The sequence below is a fragment of the Watersipora subatra genome, chromosome 7, assembly GCF_963576615.1.
Source record: "Watersipora subatra chromosome 7, tzWatSuba1.1, whole genome shotgun sequence".
Lineage (NCBI taxonomy): Eukaryota > Metazoa > Bryozoa > Gymnolaemata > Cheilostomatida > Watersiporidae > Watersipora > Watersipora subatra.
In genome coordinates, this window is record NC_088714.1 from 22,566,317 (window position 1) to 22,587,749 (window position 21,433).

Below are 21,433 nucleotides of genomic sequence, written 5' to 3' on the forward strand. Positions count from 1 at the left end.
AATATGCCTGCAAATAGTAGCTTTTTGTTATCAGCAAAATAAAAAATTACTAACATGTATTCTGGTATTCTACATGTAGAATAAAATGCGTTGTCTAATTACGGTCGTCTCTACTTACGACCTTTGAAAAGGCTGAGCTTTGTCCATGTAGCCCAGTCTCAACACTGATGCTGTGAAAATCTGATTACGGAAAAAGTACCACAAAAGCGATGACATATACATGAACAAACAACTTTCGCAAAGTGCGGCTATACAAACGCTTCATAAAGGTAGAGAGTAGGAACTAGAATTCATACAGGCTGTTTATAGCGATTGACAGAAATGAGGTCAGGTGATACTTGTGTTTTCCTGATGTATGAGGATGTATACGTGAAGATGCCTATCAGCTAACAGTATGGCCAGAAACAAAGCCAATAAATTGAACTCGATTAAAAACAACCATTGAGACTGAAATAACTTGATACCAGAAATAATATTACGCATTATGATAAGGTATTTAAAAAATTCAGCCAGCATTGAATGTGAACAAAAAGCTAGTAGAACTCATAACTCATAAAATCTGAATAAGAGCCATCCATACTGCCGACAAATGTGGACATTGCATCGCGATTACCGCTAGTCAAATTTAATTACAACCCAGTAATTGCTGTAGAAATGAAAATAACCAAGCTAATCTATTGGCTTATTAACATGCCCTAATCGAAACATCCGGCATGGGACAGCCCCGCACATGTGACAATGTGGCAGTACTTATATATACAGTCAGAAAATATACACCATCTTGTGCGGTCCATGGTAATTACTGGCAGCTTGACTCAGCCGCAGCATGACTCTCCTCGTGTCGCTGCCTTTTAGGAGATGCCTAGAAAAGAGATAATATGTGAGATTACATAAGTCTAGTAGGTGGACAGCGAGTACTAAATAAAATGTGGTGCGTTGAAGCAATTTATCGCTGAAAAGCATCCAGTAACATGTTGTGACTGTTCTAATTACATTAAAAAAATTTCATTTATTTATATTATCCCTTTTGTTGCTTGCATAAGTTTTGTTGAGGCATAAGTTACAAAACAAATCAGTTATGCGAAGAATTATTCCTTCATTAACATTGGCTGTCCCACAACACAGTCTGAAGCAAACAAATTACGCAAATCGAGGCACCAACCAGTGTTGAAGTGTCCTACAGATATTTGACAACAAATGCTGTTCTCCTAAAACCCTCAGTGGTAATCTGTAAGGAAATACTGTCTTTCACATTCCTATAGCACAAGTAATTCCCCAAAGAAAGTCTATCCAATAATTATTGACAATCAAAAGAAGGACCAACCAAAATGTGTAGAAGATATTCAACTTATAACTAAGTATTATCCTTTCAAACAGCACTTGTCATCATCTGTTAAGTAGTATCGTCGCTAGATTATGATAATGTATGCATGGAGGCCTTGCAAAACTGCTTGAATAGGATTACTTGACTTTTTTGTTAGAAATGTAAGATTTTGCTCAGCTGTGCATTACCAAGGTGACAAAAATATGGTAAACCTGCGGTCGTCATATCCGTCGTAATTCTGTTACGTAAAAGACAAACAATTTATAAATTGTTTTCGATCGAGAAAACAAATTTTCACTTAACTTAGATGACGTTGATCACAACTTGACAAGACTAATTTCATAGTAAATCAAAATACACAAAATAAATTTCGATTAACAAAAAACATTTCCATGAATGGACAAAACATACAAATGACGAATAGCATCAAATATTTAGGCATTACAATAGATAGTACACGAAACTGATCAAGACACAGAACTATTGAAAAAAAAATCTGGGACCAAGCTGAGGACTTATTTACCAGGCCTCATTGATCTTACCAGAAATGCCTCTTTTGTTATTATGTAATACTCTAATTAACAGTAAAATAGTTTATTGCTTGGGATGAGCTACAATTGCTTGCTCCAATGAGCTACTTGAACAAAATTTTAGTCATCCAGAAGCGATTGCTTAGAATACTACATCATGAAAACTCTTATTTTCCATCAACTCATCCGTTTAAAACATCTTATGTTTTGCCTATACAACAACTATACCAACTAAGACTATGTCTTTTTGCCTTAACACAATTTAAATCTCAAACTAACTAGTCAACAGGTTACAAGACTCGTCATTCCTTATTTTCATTACCCCTTCCACCCTTTACTGGTGGCCATAGACGGGTTGCCTATCGTGTGTCATTAGCATGGAATTCCTTGCCAATTTGGCTAAGGAAAATTGATAGTCATGATGGTTTTAGGGGTGCTTTGAAGCAGTACGGGCTGAACTCTCTGGAATAAAATTGTTCTGATATCTTTTGCTTAGACTATCCATGTTTTCTTCATTAACAATCTCATCTGTTAACTTAGGCTCTGAGCCTCGAGTTGACATGCTACTGCGCATACGGGCACTCATTGCACTTTGTTTTTCTATCATCTTGTTATGTTATGACTTAATGTAAAATAAAACAAACAAACAACTTTAACCAAGCCAGCAATGAATTGGTAAATTAGAGCGTTTTAAATGCTATTCAGCTGTGTTATGCTCCAGGATTTTTCAACAAAAACATCCCATTTTAGAAAAATTTGGGTTGTTTAAGCTATCGTATGTAGTGATTCTGTAATACCCTGCATAATCTATAAATAATCAAACTTCAAAATAAAAAATGTTCTTATTAATACATTTAAAGTTAAGTATGTTTTTCCAAATGAGAATGAAACCAGAAGTTGTCTTATCATGGACCATGTTGCAGAATGACTAAGCAACTTCAGTTCACAAGCTCAGCACACAGAAAATTTAATATTTTTTCAAGTTGCTAAAGGGGAATATATATTTTAGATTAAACTAAAATGGCTATTCCTTAGCTAGTTGCAAGCATGTCTGTGAAATGTTACAACCACCAGTGCTGATTAATATTAAATATTTTAGTTATTAATTAATTTAAATGTAGAAAGGATTAATAATAGTCCAAAAGTAGATTTGACATAGTTTTCAAAGAAGCTTGCGTTTAACTGTTAAAGCTTTTGGTGATGGCCACAGTATTCAAGTACTCAATTGCCTGACTTCACATGGTTTAGGGAATGGAAAGGTGAAGCTCTCACTGGCAGACATCTGTTTCGATGGTGTTGACAGAGGCAAACAACATATTTGCAAAGACAACTGAAGACAAACCATTTCTTTTTTAAAATATATTGTTCAACGAGTTGAAGAACATATTATGTTATTGATATATTTTTAATACACACGAACTTCACATTACTAGCAATGACGGGGTTACTTCTTCACTCATTAATTATTTTGCTGTATAGAAATCAAAAAATTTGTGAATACATGTACTGATTCTAAACTAAACCACATCTCCATAATGAAATTATAACAAAGCCGGTCTTTTACGTTTTTAATTATCTTTAATAAAAAGTTGTGCTATGAAATCAGAAATGGCTAATTTATAACCAATCCAGGGGATATAAAAACAGGACTACCTAATTCTAGACCAGGGATACGTATGCGATTCACTCCGCTGTCAGCAACAACAGTGTTGAAGCGACGTCTTGATTGTGCAGTTATAGCAGAACGTGAAATAGGAGAAGTGAATTCCGAATTAGTTTAGTTTAAATCGAAAAACAATATTACCTGTTAAAAAATTTAAAACACTTTTGACTGCTCTTGTGAATAGTGACTTCACAAAAGGAGTGACTGTTTGTAGCGGCTATATGACTAGAGCTAGTGACTATAATGTCAGAGTGACTGTTTGTAGTGACTATATGATTAGAGCTAGTTACTATAATGTCAGAGTGACTGTTGGTAGTGACTATATGACTAGAGCTAGCGACTATAATGTCAGAGTGATTGTTTGTAGTGGCTATATGACTAGAGCTAGTGACTATAATGTCAGAGTGACTGTTTGTAGTGGCTATATGACTAGAGCTAGTTACTATAATGTCAGAGTGACTGTTGGTAGTGACTATATGATTAGAGCTAGTTACTATAATGTCAGAGTGACTGTTTGTAGTGACTATATGACTAGAGCTAGTTACTATAATGTCAGAGTGACTGTTTGTAGCGACTATATGACTAGAGCTAGTTACTATAATGTCAGAGTGACTGTTTGTAGCGACTATATGACTAGAGCTAGTTACTATAATGTTGAAGTGACTGTTGGTAGAAGGGGATACAAGTTTTGACACCTGATGACTTGACATCCTAGGAATAAAGGCAGGGCTATCAATAATGAAGAACTTGCACAAAATTTTACTAGATTCTATCAGAAAGTGTCTGTATTTTGCTATCATTCGCTTTTGATGTTTAAGGTGATCTGACTGCCAGAATGGTTCATGATTACAACCGATAAAATGTAATGGCAGTTAAAGCGGGCAGATCGGGTGAAAGTGCAAGTATGACATTTGCAATTGCAAAGAGACTGACAGAATAGAGACACTCCAACTTGAGCGTAATAGCCATCATCAACCATGGCAACTAGTGACGTTATTTCGCACATACTTTTTTGTGTGAGTGTTTTAACCAAGATCAAGTTTTGTCAATTTTAAACTTTAAACATCCTGGCAATCAGATCACCTCAAACATGAAAAATTACAAATGATAAAAAAAATACCGACACTTTCTAATAAAATCTACTGAAATTCAGTGGAAGTTCTTTTTTAATCAAGGAATAACAACTTTTACTTGGTTTGTTAGTATCAGCTGAGCTATAAAGCAGTCAGTTGGAAATGTACGTATTGATCTCTTACCCATCGACTCTAACAGATCTTACCTCTTCAGTGTCGGAGGTCTTGCGCTTCACCGAGATGGATTCAGATTCCTCAATGCTGGCGGCGGAGCTGGAGACAGCCGGCATCTGTTGTTTGATTCGTTGAATGCGATAGGTGACAGCGTTATGCAGGTGCTCCATGTCAGCAGGAGAGCCAGTTATAAGATAAATGTGAACCTGCTCTGCTTCTGTGCCTGCAAACCATAGCAAAGCATTGCTTAATTACATCGACATATGACCATAATACAATTACAGAATCTATATATATATATATTTCTCAAAGTAAGTCTGTGGATCTGTCATTCCGGCCATAGCTATAGCGCACGCTGATTATTTTACCGATGCAGCCAACCGTTACGATGCCCCTGTTAAGAATTTTTTTCGTAAGGTTCGACTACTGTATCTGGGGTCAAGGCCAATTCTTCTCAAAGCGAACTATTATATCATCTCCGTATCAACGTATTCAAAGTTTTAATGGGCAGCTTCTGGTGGAATAGTAACCCTTTTTACACACAATTCTATGCAAGAATTGTTATTATTAATTCTACACATTCAGAGTTCTTGTTTTGTTTTCTCAGTTGGTATTAATTGTATCCTTACCGAATCATCTGTTATTGTAATCGTAGCACAACCGACTTAATTTAGATATTACTTGCTAATTATTTCACATTTACATCTAAACCTTTTTATAGTCGTTTTGCTTTTATTAATTTGTTTGACCTGCATGAAACATTTCCTTATGATATGAAGTTTAAAAGTTGTTTGACAAAAATTGAAAACCTTTACAGTTGTTTCTATTTTCTCTCTTAATTTATTTCAATTACACAAAACACTTCTCTCATGATATGTAGTTTAAAAATTAGAATGGTACGTGTTGTTATATGTTAAATACAGATCAATTTTCTGTGCAAAGACTTTTATTACTCGTACAACGCCGGGTAGCGCAGTTAGTACAGTAATATAATTGAAAATACTGATGCAGGTTTGTAAATATAAAAATTCTTAAAAACATACCAATAGAAGACGCGTTTTCTTGGATAAAACTCTGATGATAAGCTATAAAAGGACTATTACGTATTGATAAATTATAAAGCGCACATCCTTCGGCTACCATTTTGCATCACAATTGTGTAGATCCACACAAGGCTAATGAACACCCGAACATTTATTTGATTGTTTCCTTTTAGAAAGAAATTAAATTACCATATAAATAATTTTTGTTAGCTCAAGTTCTGCCTACAAAATGCCCGTCATTACTTCACCATTTCATTGTCACCTTTATGCTAAAAGGTCCTAAAGTTAACCCTCTCTATGTGATCTGGTTTAAAATATGGTTATACCATAATCAACTTGCTAGTATGCAAGGACTGACGCATTGATGCTAGCTGGCTTTATTAAAAACTTTCTAATTTGAGCTGATTGCTATGATTTACAGTTTAAAATTCCCACAAGAATATCATGCAGTTGCAATGAACTGACAAATACATGAATAGAGAGGGAGAGAGAAGGTTTGAAAGTCAATCAATGGCAGCAACATTTTGCCCTGACTGGTTGAGGTTTGCTTCTAAAATTGATGTTATTGGAAGATTTGCCTCAGATGCAATTCAACCTAATGCTACCTTGTCCTATATTAGCTTACAGATGAAGCTAATGTGAGCAACAAGCCTCCAGGGTATATAGAGCAAGTGTTACAAACTAGAGGGTTTGTTGACAGCATCTTATACGATGATGAGGGTTTGTCAACAAAATGCAAAAACATATATTAAAATACCCGCAGCAGCAGACTCGGACAAAATAATTAGATAAGCCCGTGGTGGTCTGAAAACTAAGAACGGCTCAAGAATAGCGAAAGCTCCTGAATGGGTTCTTGCCTTTCTTAAGGAGGCATCAATTCAAACAGCTTTGACGACACAAAATTTTCAAAAAACATTGAAAACATGGTTTGGTCAGAGAAACAGATCAGGAAGACCTCTTGCTAGTCAGATTACAAAGTATCTTTGGGATAATGAGAGTTCTACAATATATTTAGTACTGCTGTTCTTTAAAGGTTGACTTGCAACAAAATTCGCATTACCGTTATTTGATATCAAAAGATTCACCATGTCTTACTCTGCTGGGTTGTAGGTGCAAAATGTGTGGGAATGTGATTACAAGCTCTTAAAAGCTCAAAAATGAACAGTTAATAGCCGCCATCACGAGACCACCGTAGATTAGAAGCTCTTTCCAAAACGGCTCAAATGTGATGTAACTGAACACGATGGCTTCTGTTTACACTTTCATGCAACATCATTTGTCGAAATATTTTCACAAATATACTACACGCATTCAATAAAACCATGTCTATTGTCCTTATGCGTCGATTTCATCATCATTGTAATGCTGTCACTTTCAGCAATGACATTTTATAACCTACCGTAAACATTTGTTTAATTTTTTAACCTTAGTTCGTAGGAGTACATATCATTCTTTGATAAACATATCGAGCCCGTTGTTCACCTGTAATAATTGAAAAATGCTGCGGAAATTATGCGCAATGTTTGGCAAGAAGTATGGGTCACATGATCAGATTATGACTAGGTGATTAGACCAAGCCGAAACAAAACTGTAAAGTAGCGAGCATCTATATTTGATATGGGCTCTTCGGTAAAACCCGAAGTGTTTGTCATAAACTAGTGCTATGAGAAGTTTTATATTGAGCCTTTTATTGGCCTTTCAATTTACGTGATAACATCACGTGTCAAAACAATAACCAAATGGATTGAGTACGTCAGAGAAATAAACTGATTCCAATCTACAGCAGTTTCGTGATGGCGACAATTAACTGTTCATTTTTTAGCTTATAAGAGCTTGTAATCACATTTCCACATATTTTGCATCTACAACACGGCAGGGTAAGACATGGTGATTCTTTTGATACCAAATAACTGTAATGTGAATTTTGTTGCAAGTCAACCTTAAAAGTCAGCAGATTTCAATGATGGAGCCTGGAACAACCAACTCGAGTAGCTGTAAACAAGACAAAGACCATAAAAGCCTGCTTTATCAGTAATCCACTCACTATAATGCATGACATAATGTTTATATTAGGGGAAAAAGTAGACCTGTGATCCTGATGGTCTTCGGATTTGCTTTTTCGCAGACCATAGCAGGCCATATGTTAGTGTTGAGTATGACTCTATGAATGCCTGCTGTTCTCATCACCAGCCTACTGTGACCTCCTTCCGGATCATCATTCAATCTCAAACAGCCCCGACCTCTTTCTGCCCAGTTCTGGCTCTCCTGCACCACACCAACATTATGTACAATCATGTACAAGCTAACAATATGGAACAGGGAGAAAAAAATTCATCTTTTAAATTTGCTTAAAATGCATTCATTAGCACTTAAACAAAGCGATGTGGTTTAGTGGCATTCATAGACAACCAAAACTTTTTACAAGAACATAGAATCAGTCTTGCGGTTAATTTACGTTGAAACAAAGCGATGACGGCAAGCTTGACTGCTTATATCCACATGAACATTAAAGAACATATATATATAAATAGTTGACTACGCTGCCAACTGCACCGGCATCTTTCAAACGATATAGCAAACTGTAAAGCTTGATTATGCAGATTAAAGGCCATTGGAATGACTCAAGTACTGACAACACTTATAATATCCGTCATAATATCTGACATTTGTCATGAGCTGTGAGACAGCAAACTATTGGGCATATTAATAGCTTACCTAAGCAAGTCTAATGTTATTGCTAAACTTCCTTAGCGAAAATGAAAACGTACGGCAAAGAACTGAAAACTTCCTTGTTTATATTTAGTACTCAGGCCGGACTAGTGCTCAGTAGTATGATGATTGCACAACTAAACCTTTTGATCACAAAGAGATGCTGCCAAAAATTTAATGTTGACAGTGCTGAATAGAATGCTGAATAGAATAGCTGTGGTGAGTTGAAACAAACTGTCGCAGCAAAAACAACCGGTAACAGATTGTGACTGTTCCATTTACATCAAAGTTTTGTGATCAAAAAGCTTGCGCTGCTTGCATAAGTTTTACTAAGGCATGTGTTTAAAATACCAGCTATGCAGAGCATTATTCCTTTATTAACATTGGCTGTCCCAAAACACATTCTAAAGGAAGTAAACAAATTACGTATATCCGGGCACCAACCTGTGTTGGCAGAATGGCCTCCATACATCTGACCACAAATGTTGTTTTTATGAAACATCAAGTGGAAATCTACTTCTTAAAACCATGATTGAAAAAAGTCAGTATCAATTATTTTATATTTCATAAGAATTTCAAACATTTTGTCTGAATTTAACCACTAGTACACGTCATCAACTGCAAACAATTAATTGAGAGTGATTCCTTCAACACCCTATTGGCTAACGTATACTCACATCTTGGAAGAGAAATAACTTGCAGCTGATCTGTAGAACATTTGATTCATCTTCCTCGCCTGTTACGGTCTCTACTTCTGGTAATATTGGTCCGCTTTCCTAAACACCGATAATTGTCATAAAAGTGAACACACAATGCATTAATAAATTGATCACAAAACATGTCTGCCACAGGCATACTTTGAAATTTTAATATGTTACAATTGTATAATAACTAATGAAAAGAATACAGCATTATACCACAAATATGAGAGGTCATTCTAATCACTTGCGGTATGTGAATGCTGCCGGGAGGTGAGTAAGGTGAAGACTAATGAAGCTGTCAACTTAAAAGTTTGACAATTTTCAGGTTTGGCAGCAAATGAAGTTTTTAATTAGACATTGAAGCAGTTTATCAAAAAACCTCTTAAAAGAACTCAGTATAAAAACTTGCAGTTATACTTTGGGCAACATTTTCGGAACGTTTGATTCATTAGATGACCACTGCAACAGTAGCAGTGCGGTGAAATAGGTTATTTATTTGTGTATTACCAACAATCACGCAAACCTAAAAATATCCTTCAAACCGTAATGAACTGATGAGCGATATTGACTATAAATAGACCAATGAATGAGCAGATGAGCGATATTGACTATAAATAGACCAATGAATGAGCAGATGAGCGATATTGACTATAAATAGACCAACGAATAAGCTGATGAGTGATATTGACTATAAAAAGACCAATGAATGAGCTGATGAGCGATATTGACTATAAATAGACCAATGAATGAGCAGATGAGCGATATTGACTATAAAAAGACCAATGAATGAGCAGATGAGCGATATTGACTATAAATAGACCAATGAATGAGCGCTCAGATGAGCGATATTGACTATGAATAGACCAATGAATGAGCAGATGAGCGATATTGACTATAAAAAGACCAATGAATGACGTATCTAGAATTAAACACGTTGCACTAAAATTCTACAACATAAAATAAGCCAAATGACCTTATTTATACCTGCAGTTTTTTGTATTCATCGGCTGCTTCCTCCAAAGTTAGCATTTTTGGTTTCTGTACTTCTTCGGTATCAGGGTGGCCATTCGTTCCATTCTCCTTCGTAACATTGGTTACTCGAGAATCTAACGCTTCCCCGAACACAAATGAAGACTGAGCAGCTCTGGATATGTTGGAATCAAATGTCGATGCTGACGGGCCTAAAATTGGCTTTGTTTCAGATTTGGTTATATCTGAAGTGTCCTTTGCTTTTGCAGATGAACTTGTAGTCGATTCCTTCTCTGTTTTAGCATTGTCACTACTAGTTGATTTTTCGGCAGAAGACTCTACTGCTTGCTTTCCTTCACCGCTATCTTCATCATTGTCATAACTTAGTTTAGCTGGCCGTAAAAATGGATTATTAGATGAAGCCGATGGACGACTTGGTTCTGCTGAGTTTGAGGCATCACCAGTTGCAGACAAAGACGATGGTTTTAAACTGAACTTGGGTTTAGCAAGAATGCCAGAAGAATTGGAAGAATTATCCGAGACCGAAAATGGATTGGACCGCAAATTGTTACACATGAGACCAGTTGTTGGACGGCCAGAAAATATGTGTTGCGCACTGGACATGTGAGATTGCACTGACATATTATTAGGCTTGGCAATGGGGGAATCGGTGTTTGGATTACCCAAGGGCTTTTCATTGTTGATCGATTTTGCAGCTGTTGCTGGTGACACTGCTATAGAGTCATCAGGCTTAACTGATGCATCCATTTCTACAACTATTACAAATATCAAGTTGTAATTAAAAATAAGTTCCAAACTTTAAGCAGTATTCTTGCGATGATCACTAAAACATGTAAAAATACGACTGTGGCTTGCTAACAGAACATGATTTTCTAATTATACACAGCAACAGAATTTATAAGCTGTGACACTGAGAATCTTTTAATACAGCCATGAAGAGACTTAAAATTATTCTCAAATCCTAATAGCTAAGCAAACCTGTCAATGTTTTAAAAAACCTTTAGTTCATATGCTCCAACAAAGCACCCGATAGAATGGCTCATAAAATGTAATATGTCGAACTATGAAACATAAACATGCTAAATATGGATGAGCAAAAAAACAAATTTTTCTTTGCTCAATCCACAGCGAAATCTGCTACAAATCAACATTTAATGTGGATTTGTAGTGAAATCCATATTAAATGCACATGTAATGTGGATTTCGCTACAAATTAATATTCCATGTTTTAAAAATATTCATACTAAGGATCACTATACCTTGAAAAAATAACTACTATCAGGTATTCATACTTTCAAGGAAGATCGCTGGTAATTAAATATCAAAAATGTTAACTCATTCGCAGCCAGGCGCGAGTTAACTCGCCTATTTATATCGTTGCTAAGCACCCAACGCGAGTTAACTCGCGTCTGAAATCTACCGACTCTTTGCATCGTTATTTTCGAATTATCAAAAATAGTTTCTGATTAACTAGAAAGAAAATTTTCTGGCCAATCAGAGGAACTTTAAATTATGCCTCTATGACGTCCCTGGCAAAAGTTATAACCGAATTAGTACACCTATATCATTTTCTGCCAAAACCGGAAATCACCGTGCCGACTTGAAATTCTATCGTTCACGATAATTTTTTTTTCAACTCCAGAAGTAAATATGCAGATTCAGAAGTGGTAAGACATTGAAAGACTGCATAAATTAAATTAAAACATTATTTTTAATGTTTCAAAGTTTTTATCAACTTTTAATTTGGCCAAATTGAATCGTTATGCTCAAATAAAAATGCAATCTTCAGGCTGCCAGCCGCAGTCAGACTAACGATAACCTTCAGTTTCGATAGGATCATATTGATTCTTAGAGCTGTCTACGCTCTAAAAGTCAAGAACACAGTTGGTGAACATATTTTTATTATTTGAAACATTTTCATGACGTTTTATTTGAGTTATAATGGCATATAGATTTGCTATGCTTTTGTTTGAAGGATGATACTCATGAGGAAAAGTTAGAGTTTCATGATTTTCATGTTCTTGACTAACTGCATATGTATCAATAATACTCATAACTATGTATTGTGTGTAATAAATAAGTAATTTCAGTCAAAATTTGTATATTTTGCAACTTTTGTGGCGCAAATCTAACTTTGTTTGAGCAAATGACAATTTTTTCAAAATTGGAGATTTCCTGAAACTACATTCTTTGAGGCACGAATTTACATAAAAGAGATATGAGTTGTCTATAGTAATATAATATAATTTGAAAGAAGAGACTTGGCTGGTTCATGTAAAATTTAAATGAGTAAATTATCTCAAGTCTGTCTCCTGTAGTAGTAATTTGAATTACTGCAACTTCCTGAAAAATTAGCGGTATCTGGGGCTCATCGCCTAGAAATTAGTCGGGTGCGAATGAGTTAACAGGCTGCTGCAGGGACCAAAGCGAGCACAGAGACAAAGAAATTGCACCGCATATTTAAAATATTTGTTACCTATTTCAGTTTTTTGTCACTGGCGATGTTTGGTGTCAGTGTATATTTCTTGATGCTTATTAATATTTAAAAGTTTACTAGCATCCATTTCTTATGGGCTTAATTATAAATAAGCTTTTATTGTAGGACACAAATTTGAACGGTCATGGTAAAAGTATATGCTGTACTAAATACAAACTAGATATTACGTATAACAGTTCAGTATTTCAAGATAATTTCCATGTATTTTTAAGGTTGACTTGCAACAAAATTCACTATACCGTTATTTGATATGAAAAGATTCACCATGTCTTACTCTGTTGTGTTGTAAGTGCAAAACATGTGGAAAGGTGATTACAAGCTCTTAAAAGCTCAAAAACGAACAGAAAATCGCAGCCACACGAGAACGCCGTAGTTTGGATTCCCTTTCCAAAACGGCTCAAATGTGATGTAGTTGTGAGAGATGGTTTCTGTTTAAACTTTTTTGCAACCTTAATCGTCAAAATATTTTCACAAATATACTTCACGCATTCAATAAAACTATGTCTATTGTTCTTACGCGTCTGTTTTATCGCCATCGTAATGCTGTCACTTTTAGCACTGATATCTTATAACTTACCGTAAAACATTGTTTAATTTTTAGCCTTAGCTTGAAGGAGTACATATTATTGTCTGATAATCATGACGAGCCTGTTGGTCATCTGTGATAATCGAAAAGTGCTGCAGAAATTATTTGCGAAGTATTGGGTCACATGATCAGATTACGACTTGCCGATTAGACCAGGCCGAAACAAAACTGTAAAGTAGCGAGCATCTATATTTGATACGGGGTCTTCGGTAAAACCCGAAGTGTTTGTCATAAACTAGTACTACGATAAGTTTTATATTGAGCTCTGTATTGGCCTTTCAATTCACGTGAGAACATACGATAACCAGACGTATAGCAGACGATAACCAAATTTCGTGGTTACGTCATCGAAATAAAGATATTCCAATCTACGGCGGCTTTTCGTTTTTTAGCTTTTAAGAGCTTGTAATCACGTTTCCACATATTTGGCACTTACAACACAACAGAGTAAGACATGATGAATCTTTTGATACCAAATAACTGTAATGTGAATTTTGTTGCAAGTCAATCTTTAAGATGTTTCCATTAATTAAAAGACACCTCAGCTTAAGAACTGTTTCAAGAGTGAATTTCATGCATTGAATGATGACATAAAGCTAAATCTTGCAAGTTTAAAAATGAAGTGGCACTCTTGTCACATCTTTATCCCCAACATCTGTACTATGTAGGAAACCCCATATAAGGTAAACAAAAGATTGAAAACATTGATGAATGTGAAAGCCACATGCTGATAAGGATGAGCATTACAATGCCAGGAACCTCCTACACCTTAATACCTATTATATCTACAGCAGCATGACTTGTTATATTGTCGAAAAAAATAAAATCACCAATTTTCATTTAGCTCACCTATGTTTATTATCCGATAATTGCAAAACAATAGAAAAGCATGAGAAATTATTTAACAATAGAAAAGCATGAGAAATTATTTCTAAATAACATTGCTGGTACGTTTAACCAATGATATACAGCCCCCCAAATATAGGCAACGGCTATCATATGGGCGGGGTTTAATGATTGTTCTCTGTTAGGATTGTGCTAGTCTGGGTTGCGGAGCTAACACAATTCTCGCGGGTCGGTCACCTATCCTTGTTAGGTTTTGGAAAACACGACTCGCTGTTATCATGTTATTAGCTTATTCAGTCAGTAGGCCCTGCGGTTCACAATAGTAAACCTTGAATTTTTAAAATGTAAGGGTAGCATCTAACTTAAAAAATGGATCCATGGAAAATAAAACATTTCAAATTATCTACTTTTATTAAATTTGAAGTAGGTAGGTGTCGTAGTATATAATGCTTAAAGTTGAATATAATTCACCCAAAATCACCCGAACAACAGCCTTTTTTGCTAGTTCTTGATTAATATTTTGCCACCCCTAATACAAAATGACAGTCTGTCATCATTGTCACATTGTTTTATCAGGCCAATAAGATGGGACAGCAGGCAAAGCTGTGGAGTGTAGCTTTCATACTCAAATTCTAAATATAAAACCGAATTTTGGCTATTTTTCGATTTCGACTACTAATATCGTGAATGCTTGTGAATGGCAACTGACTGATCATAACGGTGACAATATTGGGCAACTATAATAATTTGACAAAATGAACCCAACAGATCAGTAAAATAACCACTATTGTTCATTATTTTTGTAAATTTACAAGAGGCTTTTATTCAGCATATTTATTTGTTCGGGTGCCGTGTTCGGGTTCGCCCCAACAGAGCTCGATCATTAAGCCCCGCCCACATGATGCCCGGCGCCTATCTTTGTGGGGGCTCTATGTCATCGTTGAGACTTGTTTTAAATTCGCTGTAATTAATTACAGCCCTATATATACCAATATTGACTGTTATTGAGCAAACACTCCAACACTTGCAATATCATAAACTTATTCCTAACACAAAACTTTACTTATATTTTTCAGTGCAAAGTTAATGCAAACCACAGGTGTCCTTTAGCGGGATATTGCCGAAGCCGAGGCCGGGCCGTAGTCTACACATACAAAAAACAACAAAGGCCCACGTAGTTATGAGCGAAAACAAAAGTATCTACCCAAATATCTCACCAATCCGATGAGCAGCACACACAAAAACTAAACCAATCGACATAGCCACCCATCATGTCAAAATATTCCAAGTTTCAAGTCATGTCTTCCACAACTCACCTTATGGTTCCTCAAAACTTGTCCCAAAGTCCCTATTAATTTGACACTGTCAGATTGCTGTTTTAGAAATGGTCACCGCTACCCTAACCTAACGTCTTAATTCAACATCTCAGTAATTATCGGGGCATTGCTGAGTGCTCTCAAACTTTTTGATTCCCCCCTTTTAGCAATGCCCCAACAGTTAGTGAGATGTTGAATCAGGACGTTAGGTTAGGCTAGCGGCGACCATTTCTAAAACAGCAATCGGACAGTCTCAAATTAATAGGGACTTTGGGACAAGTTTTGAGGAACCATAAGGTGAGTTGTGGAAGACATGACTTGAAACTTGGAATATTTTGACATGATTGGTGGCTCTGTCGATTGGTTTAGTTTTTGTGTGTGCTGCTCATCGGATTGGGAGATTTTTGGGTAGATACTTTTGTTTTCACTCATAACTACGTGGACCTTTGTTGTTTTTGTGTGTGTGTAGACTACGGCCCGGCTTCGGCAATATCCCGCTAAAGGACACCTGTGATGCAAATATTAAAGATATCAAATGACATTACTCATATTCATACCTGCCAACTCTCACGCATTTGGCGTGAGACTCACGCAATCACCACAAAGAAAAAATGAAAATGCGTGAGATTTTTGCCCCAATTTCCACAATTTTATATATACTATCATTGATACATCAATTGCCCCAAAACCAAATCTCACGCAATTCCCCACTCTTGGGTTGGCAGGTCTGCTCATATTCAATTTAGGCAAGTAGGTAGTTGATGTAGGTAGTTATGATGGTAAATGAGGTAATTGTTAATAATTAGTTCCGCAGACCAACCCATAACAAATACTTATGATAACTAAAGTGAAAACCTTTTATTTGTTGTTCTATAATTCAATGAGTTGCGTAATAATACCAACATCTGAAATAATAAGCCAGGCTCTAAACTTTACAATTTACCTACCTACAGGTAGTGTCTTAGAATCAAATGATTGCCCAAAAAACAGTGCTACGTATAAATGAAACAGATACAGCAACAAAGCGACCGAAACACGCGTTAGAAGTGAGGTAAGCAGAACTTCATTTGGGAACCTGGAAGAAGTTGGAGTTTACAAAATCTAGAACTCATTCGCACGATCATAACATGGCTTAGCGTAACTATAAAAAAGTTAGACTGCTTCATGACATTTTTGAGTTTCACTGTTCAACTTATCAAAATTTAATTTCCGTCACATTTATACTATGTAAAACTTAAAACATGTGCGCCGCGGCTTGGCCGATTCTAACCATCTTCAGGCATGTATGTCAAGGTTCACTTTTTAAATCTCTAGAGACCAGCATTAAAAGCGTCTTGTAGATAGAATTTCAAACTTCGAACAACATAAACAAAATATAGTGCGTCACTATCAAAAATAACTTACAGCCAGTGGAATATTCTATACAAAAAATGTAATCCGCAGAAAACTAGCGCCAGGATAATTCTTCCATTTTCTACTACCGGATATTAAAATTTTAGCTATGTATTATTTTTCTTTATGCTTGGTCTTGGGTCCGCTCCGCAAACCTCTTTAGCTTAGGTTTTCTTAGTCTTAGCGTTATAAATAACATGCTCGACTCAAACATAAACACGTACAAGTTTTGTGTACTATTCTATTGTAAGTTAGACGTAAATTTTGCCTTTAACATTTTAGCTCTATGGCCGTAGCAAGACCTCCTAGACAGATAGGACCATTGAATTCCGCTAACACAAAACGGCGGAATTGTATATCGCTTCGCAGTTCATGACATGCTTCGCGCGCCAGGATATTTAGGTACCAGAGCTAATGACCAATGCAAAGAATTGTTCCCTCAATATTAAAAAGCAGGCAACCCGGTATAATGCTATGATATATACGAGCAATGCTAGGATATACAATGTACATGTATATGAACAATCTTTATTTTGGTAATCAATGTTACCAGAGAATGACCAGGTCGCTTTTAGACGACTTTTGCTTAGAACTTTTTGCATTATTGGAAGTTCTAAAATATTTTCATATGTATAGCTTCTATAACTGACTAGTTTTTAATAATTTTACACTTATTGATGCCATGAAAGAGAATACAGTACATACTTGTAATACTAATGACGCCCTCACAAATTAAGTCTATGAGTAAATGTGCGATTGCTCTACTGAGTGCTTTACTATCTTCAAAATATAGAGATACCTAAATGCTGTGTCGACAATTCACCAAAATGTCAAGTTTAATTTTGTCATATCAGCGCTTGTATTTTGGTAACTAGATACACTTGATTATATTTACCCTTCAAAAAACCACGAAGTGTAGAACTCTTCGTTATTCAATTTGTAGTCACATGATTATAGAATCTTGCTTAAAATATTATGCCGCAAAAAGTTCAGGGCGGGCCTGTAATAAGTATCATTAACTGAATGTCTGCAAGACGAAACTGGCATTTCTAAATAGAGCGTGAAATAAGTGGAGTATGTTAATGTCTTTGCAATTATGAAGTCATCTGAGAAAAGAAGCAAAACCTTGAAGTTGATACTTTGATATGTCAGCGTGTGAGAATGACTAGCTGTAAAACGCTGTAATTGTTGTTGGCAAGTCACAGTGATACTACAATCGGTGGTGAAAGCTCACATTCTCTCAGATATAATATAAAATCACTGTAGCATAGGCATAGAAGATGATACTGCGGCGAGCTAAATGTTACAAGCCTTGGTATCACTGTAACCATAAGAGGCAATACAAACATAAATTATGTTGTAAGCTGATACAAGGATTGTCATAATAGTGCTGTCAACATTGAAGCTGCTTAGTACTATGCGGTGATGTCAGGGATACTATAACAACGCTGTAGCTGCGATGATAAGGAATCTATTAAAGTTTGTGTATATATTTATGCTTAGACCAACTGGCGTAATACTTATGTGTCTAAACTGGCGTAATACTTATGTGTCTAAACTGATGTGATACTTATGTGCCTATACAGATGTGATACTTACATGTCTATACAGATGTGATACTTATATGCTTATACTGATGTGATGCCCATGTACCCAAACTGATGTGATGCTCATGTACCCAAACTGGTGTGATACTTATGTACGTAAACTTTTAAAAGTTAAGGATGAAACTGTCATTTGTCTCATTCTGCTCTAAATATAAATTTAACATCTGACATCTGCAGCTGGTGTGCGCAAACTTGATGTTTAAAAATTTTATTAAATAATACTGCGTATATATAAAAAATTATTTGAGTAACACAATTCAAAATTTTCATCTACTTCAAGATGTTGTGTTTCACATACGCAACTCTGTAATTGATCAATATAGACATTTCTAGCTATAATTCAATTGTTTTCTTTAGAAACTTTCTTAATTAAATGGTTGATAAAACTACCACGGTAGTTTTTTAAGTTTTCAATCGCCGTTCACGGGAGAACTGCAAATATTTTGTGATGTTAATTGTTGTTTTTATTAAAACAATGGCTGTTTAAAGAAGCTCGGGTCACAGCTTTTTATTCTCCTTTATATATATTGTTGGTATGTCAAATTTAATAGAAATAATTACACCGATATTTTATGATATACTAAAACCCTGATAGTCTACTGCGCTGTGAAAGATCGTCAGGTGTGCTAATAAAGCACAGAGAATAACTGTGTGCTCAACTATTCTATCAGCACATTGGCTCTGAGGAGCAGAAGGTGGTTGATTGGTGCAGGCGTTAGAGTGGTGGCGTACCATGCTGAAGAGCAGAAGGTGGTTGATTGATGCAGGTGTTAGGTGGTGGTATACCATGCTGAGGAGCAGAAGGTGGTTGATTGGTGCAGGTGTTAGGTGGTGGTGTACCATGCGGAAGAGCAGAAGGTGGTTGATTGGTGCAGGTGTTAGAGTGGTGGTGTACCATGCTGAATGTCAAATGTTTATGATCTGTGGAAAGGAATATTTTAACCTAAGCTCTAACACCGGCTTCAAACATACAGACACAGCTCTCATTACAACAAGGATCTGTGATAGGCATTCTGACAAATCATAAGCATGTTCCAGTGACCTTGCAACCTCGAGATAGTGAAGTTATGTATGTCACATAGATTTTCCTTCAACATACTATACTAACTGCAAAAAAAACTATAATACACACACAAGCTACCATACACAAGCTCGTCTTGAACAAGTAATTATGACCGGATGTGGATATGTTTCTCCTGTGAGAAAGGAAATAGCCTCATAAAGTCATCAAAATTCAGCCTTTTGTGTTTTTGTTCAATGTGTAGTAACTGTTCACTAATAGCAGACAAAGTTAAAGTCCCAGAAATTAACTAAGTATCTGAATTATTATAGATGACTAATTAGGTAATCACTATACCAAATATTTAGATGCTAGAAAATGTTTGTCTATGACTATTATTTTATTAAATACTTTATTAATTATATATATATACAGTATATTCTATTACCTATATCATATATATATATATATAAGACTATATATATAGTTATCATCAGAGTCATTGTAAGTCTTATATATATTTATAAGATGTACCATGATTCTCAGGCCAGGACCATAACTGATAATTATACATATTATGTATAATTATGAATATTGAATTATGAATATGTGTAATATGAATATATATTATATATATTCATTTGTAATTTGTAGTTATTTATAAATAAATATACGTATAAATTGTTTTCTAGCCCTTGTTAACCCAAGTAGCATGTAATGTCTACTCAAGTTTGAATCACCTACCAGAAGCCTGGGAAGTTGAGTACTCGTCTCAAGATCTTAGCCGTTCAAGTGAAATTCAACTAAGAACTTGTCTACGGTGGCCTTGGAGGCTGTACGCACTTTTATACTCTGCTTTTCTTTTATTGGCGCTGTATATAATTTTAATTAGAAACTTTCTACCGCTATTAATCCATATGTCAACTGTAGTCGCACAGAAAGACATTCAAGCTCTTAAAGACCAGGATAACAATCGTATGAAAAAGTCAGTTCAAATCACATATCTATATTTATTGGTGCTCTTCTGGAAAAACTTTATTCAGCCTTTAAACTTTATTCAACCTTGTTGGCTGTCACTTATTTAGGAGAATAAAAAAAGAATCAACATAATAAAAGTATATTAATTCTTTATTAGCAGAAACTTATGTAGTTTTTTACTCCAGCTCATGATATTCTAAAGTATCTTTGACAGTCTGAAGACTCATCTTGAAACCTTTAAGATGGGCTTGTTCTTGTGTAACCAGATCTCATTGACTTAGCCAGTCAAAGAGCATAGCGATCACTGCTCTAGGTTCTGCCTTCTATTGTGACTAGTCTTTCAGTATCCGCTATTAATTTTCCCTTGACCTTTTCCAGTTTCTCGTATCACACTTTGATTAAGTCGCATGCATAATTACATCAGCATTTTTGTGATTATTGGTAAGAGCAATATGCGAACCTTTGTAGTTAACAATGAATAAACTGTGATATAATAATAGTAATAGTAATCATGACAATAGGATTAGTAGCTGCGCGATTAAGCTGTGAGCTCTTAGGAAGCTTCTTCTAACTCTGGTTGGGACAGTATCCTGGTCACATTCTTCACAGCAACATCCAAGTTTCTATAACTAAAACTGAAACTCCTAAAGCTGAAATGTACATTCTTTGTCTTAACCTTGTTTATTCCTGCAACAAATTCTGATACTATTTAATTTTTTTATTGCTAGATTTTTTCCCATCTATTGGTTTTTATCAATTAAACCTGACTTAGTGCCAAACTCTTCTAAAAGTTTACAACTTTTAGAAAAAGCTCATCTTTTCTGTTTGAAAATTTCACTGCGTTTTGATGTGGAATAACAGCATACTTCTAAGCTACATATAGTTGCTCTTAGCAGAGCAAACATAGTCTCACAGTAAGTATGTATATTCTTGCTTCTGACCTCAAGCATCTTTGATATCTTAATCTGCAGTAGCGTTGCATCACTACGAACCCGATAAAGATA

The 21,433-nt window shown here is 35.5% G+C and overlaps 1 protein-coding gene across 1 annotated transcript; it reads right to left on the reverse strand.

The window, feature by feature from the left end:
• Positions 1-338: 338 nt before the first annotated feature.
• LOC137399615 (ran-binding protein 3-like) lies at positions 339-16,967 on the reverse strand. The gene is made up of 6 exons (XM_068085795.1): positions 16,857-16,967; positions 10,202-10,962; positions 9,194-9,292; positions 7,895-8,072; positions 4,797-4,987; positions 339-862 (listed from the first exon to the last, which is right to left on the reverse strand). Exons 2-6 carry the CDS (start codon positions 10,952-10,954, stop codon positions 800-802), a joined length of 1,284 nt encoding a protein of 427 aa, XP_067941896.1. The 5' UTR covers positions 10,955-10,962; positions 16,857-16,967; the 3' UTR covers positions 339-799.
• Positions 16,968-21,433: the final 4,466 nt, after the last annotated feature.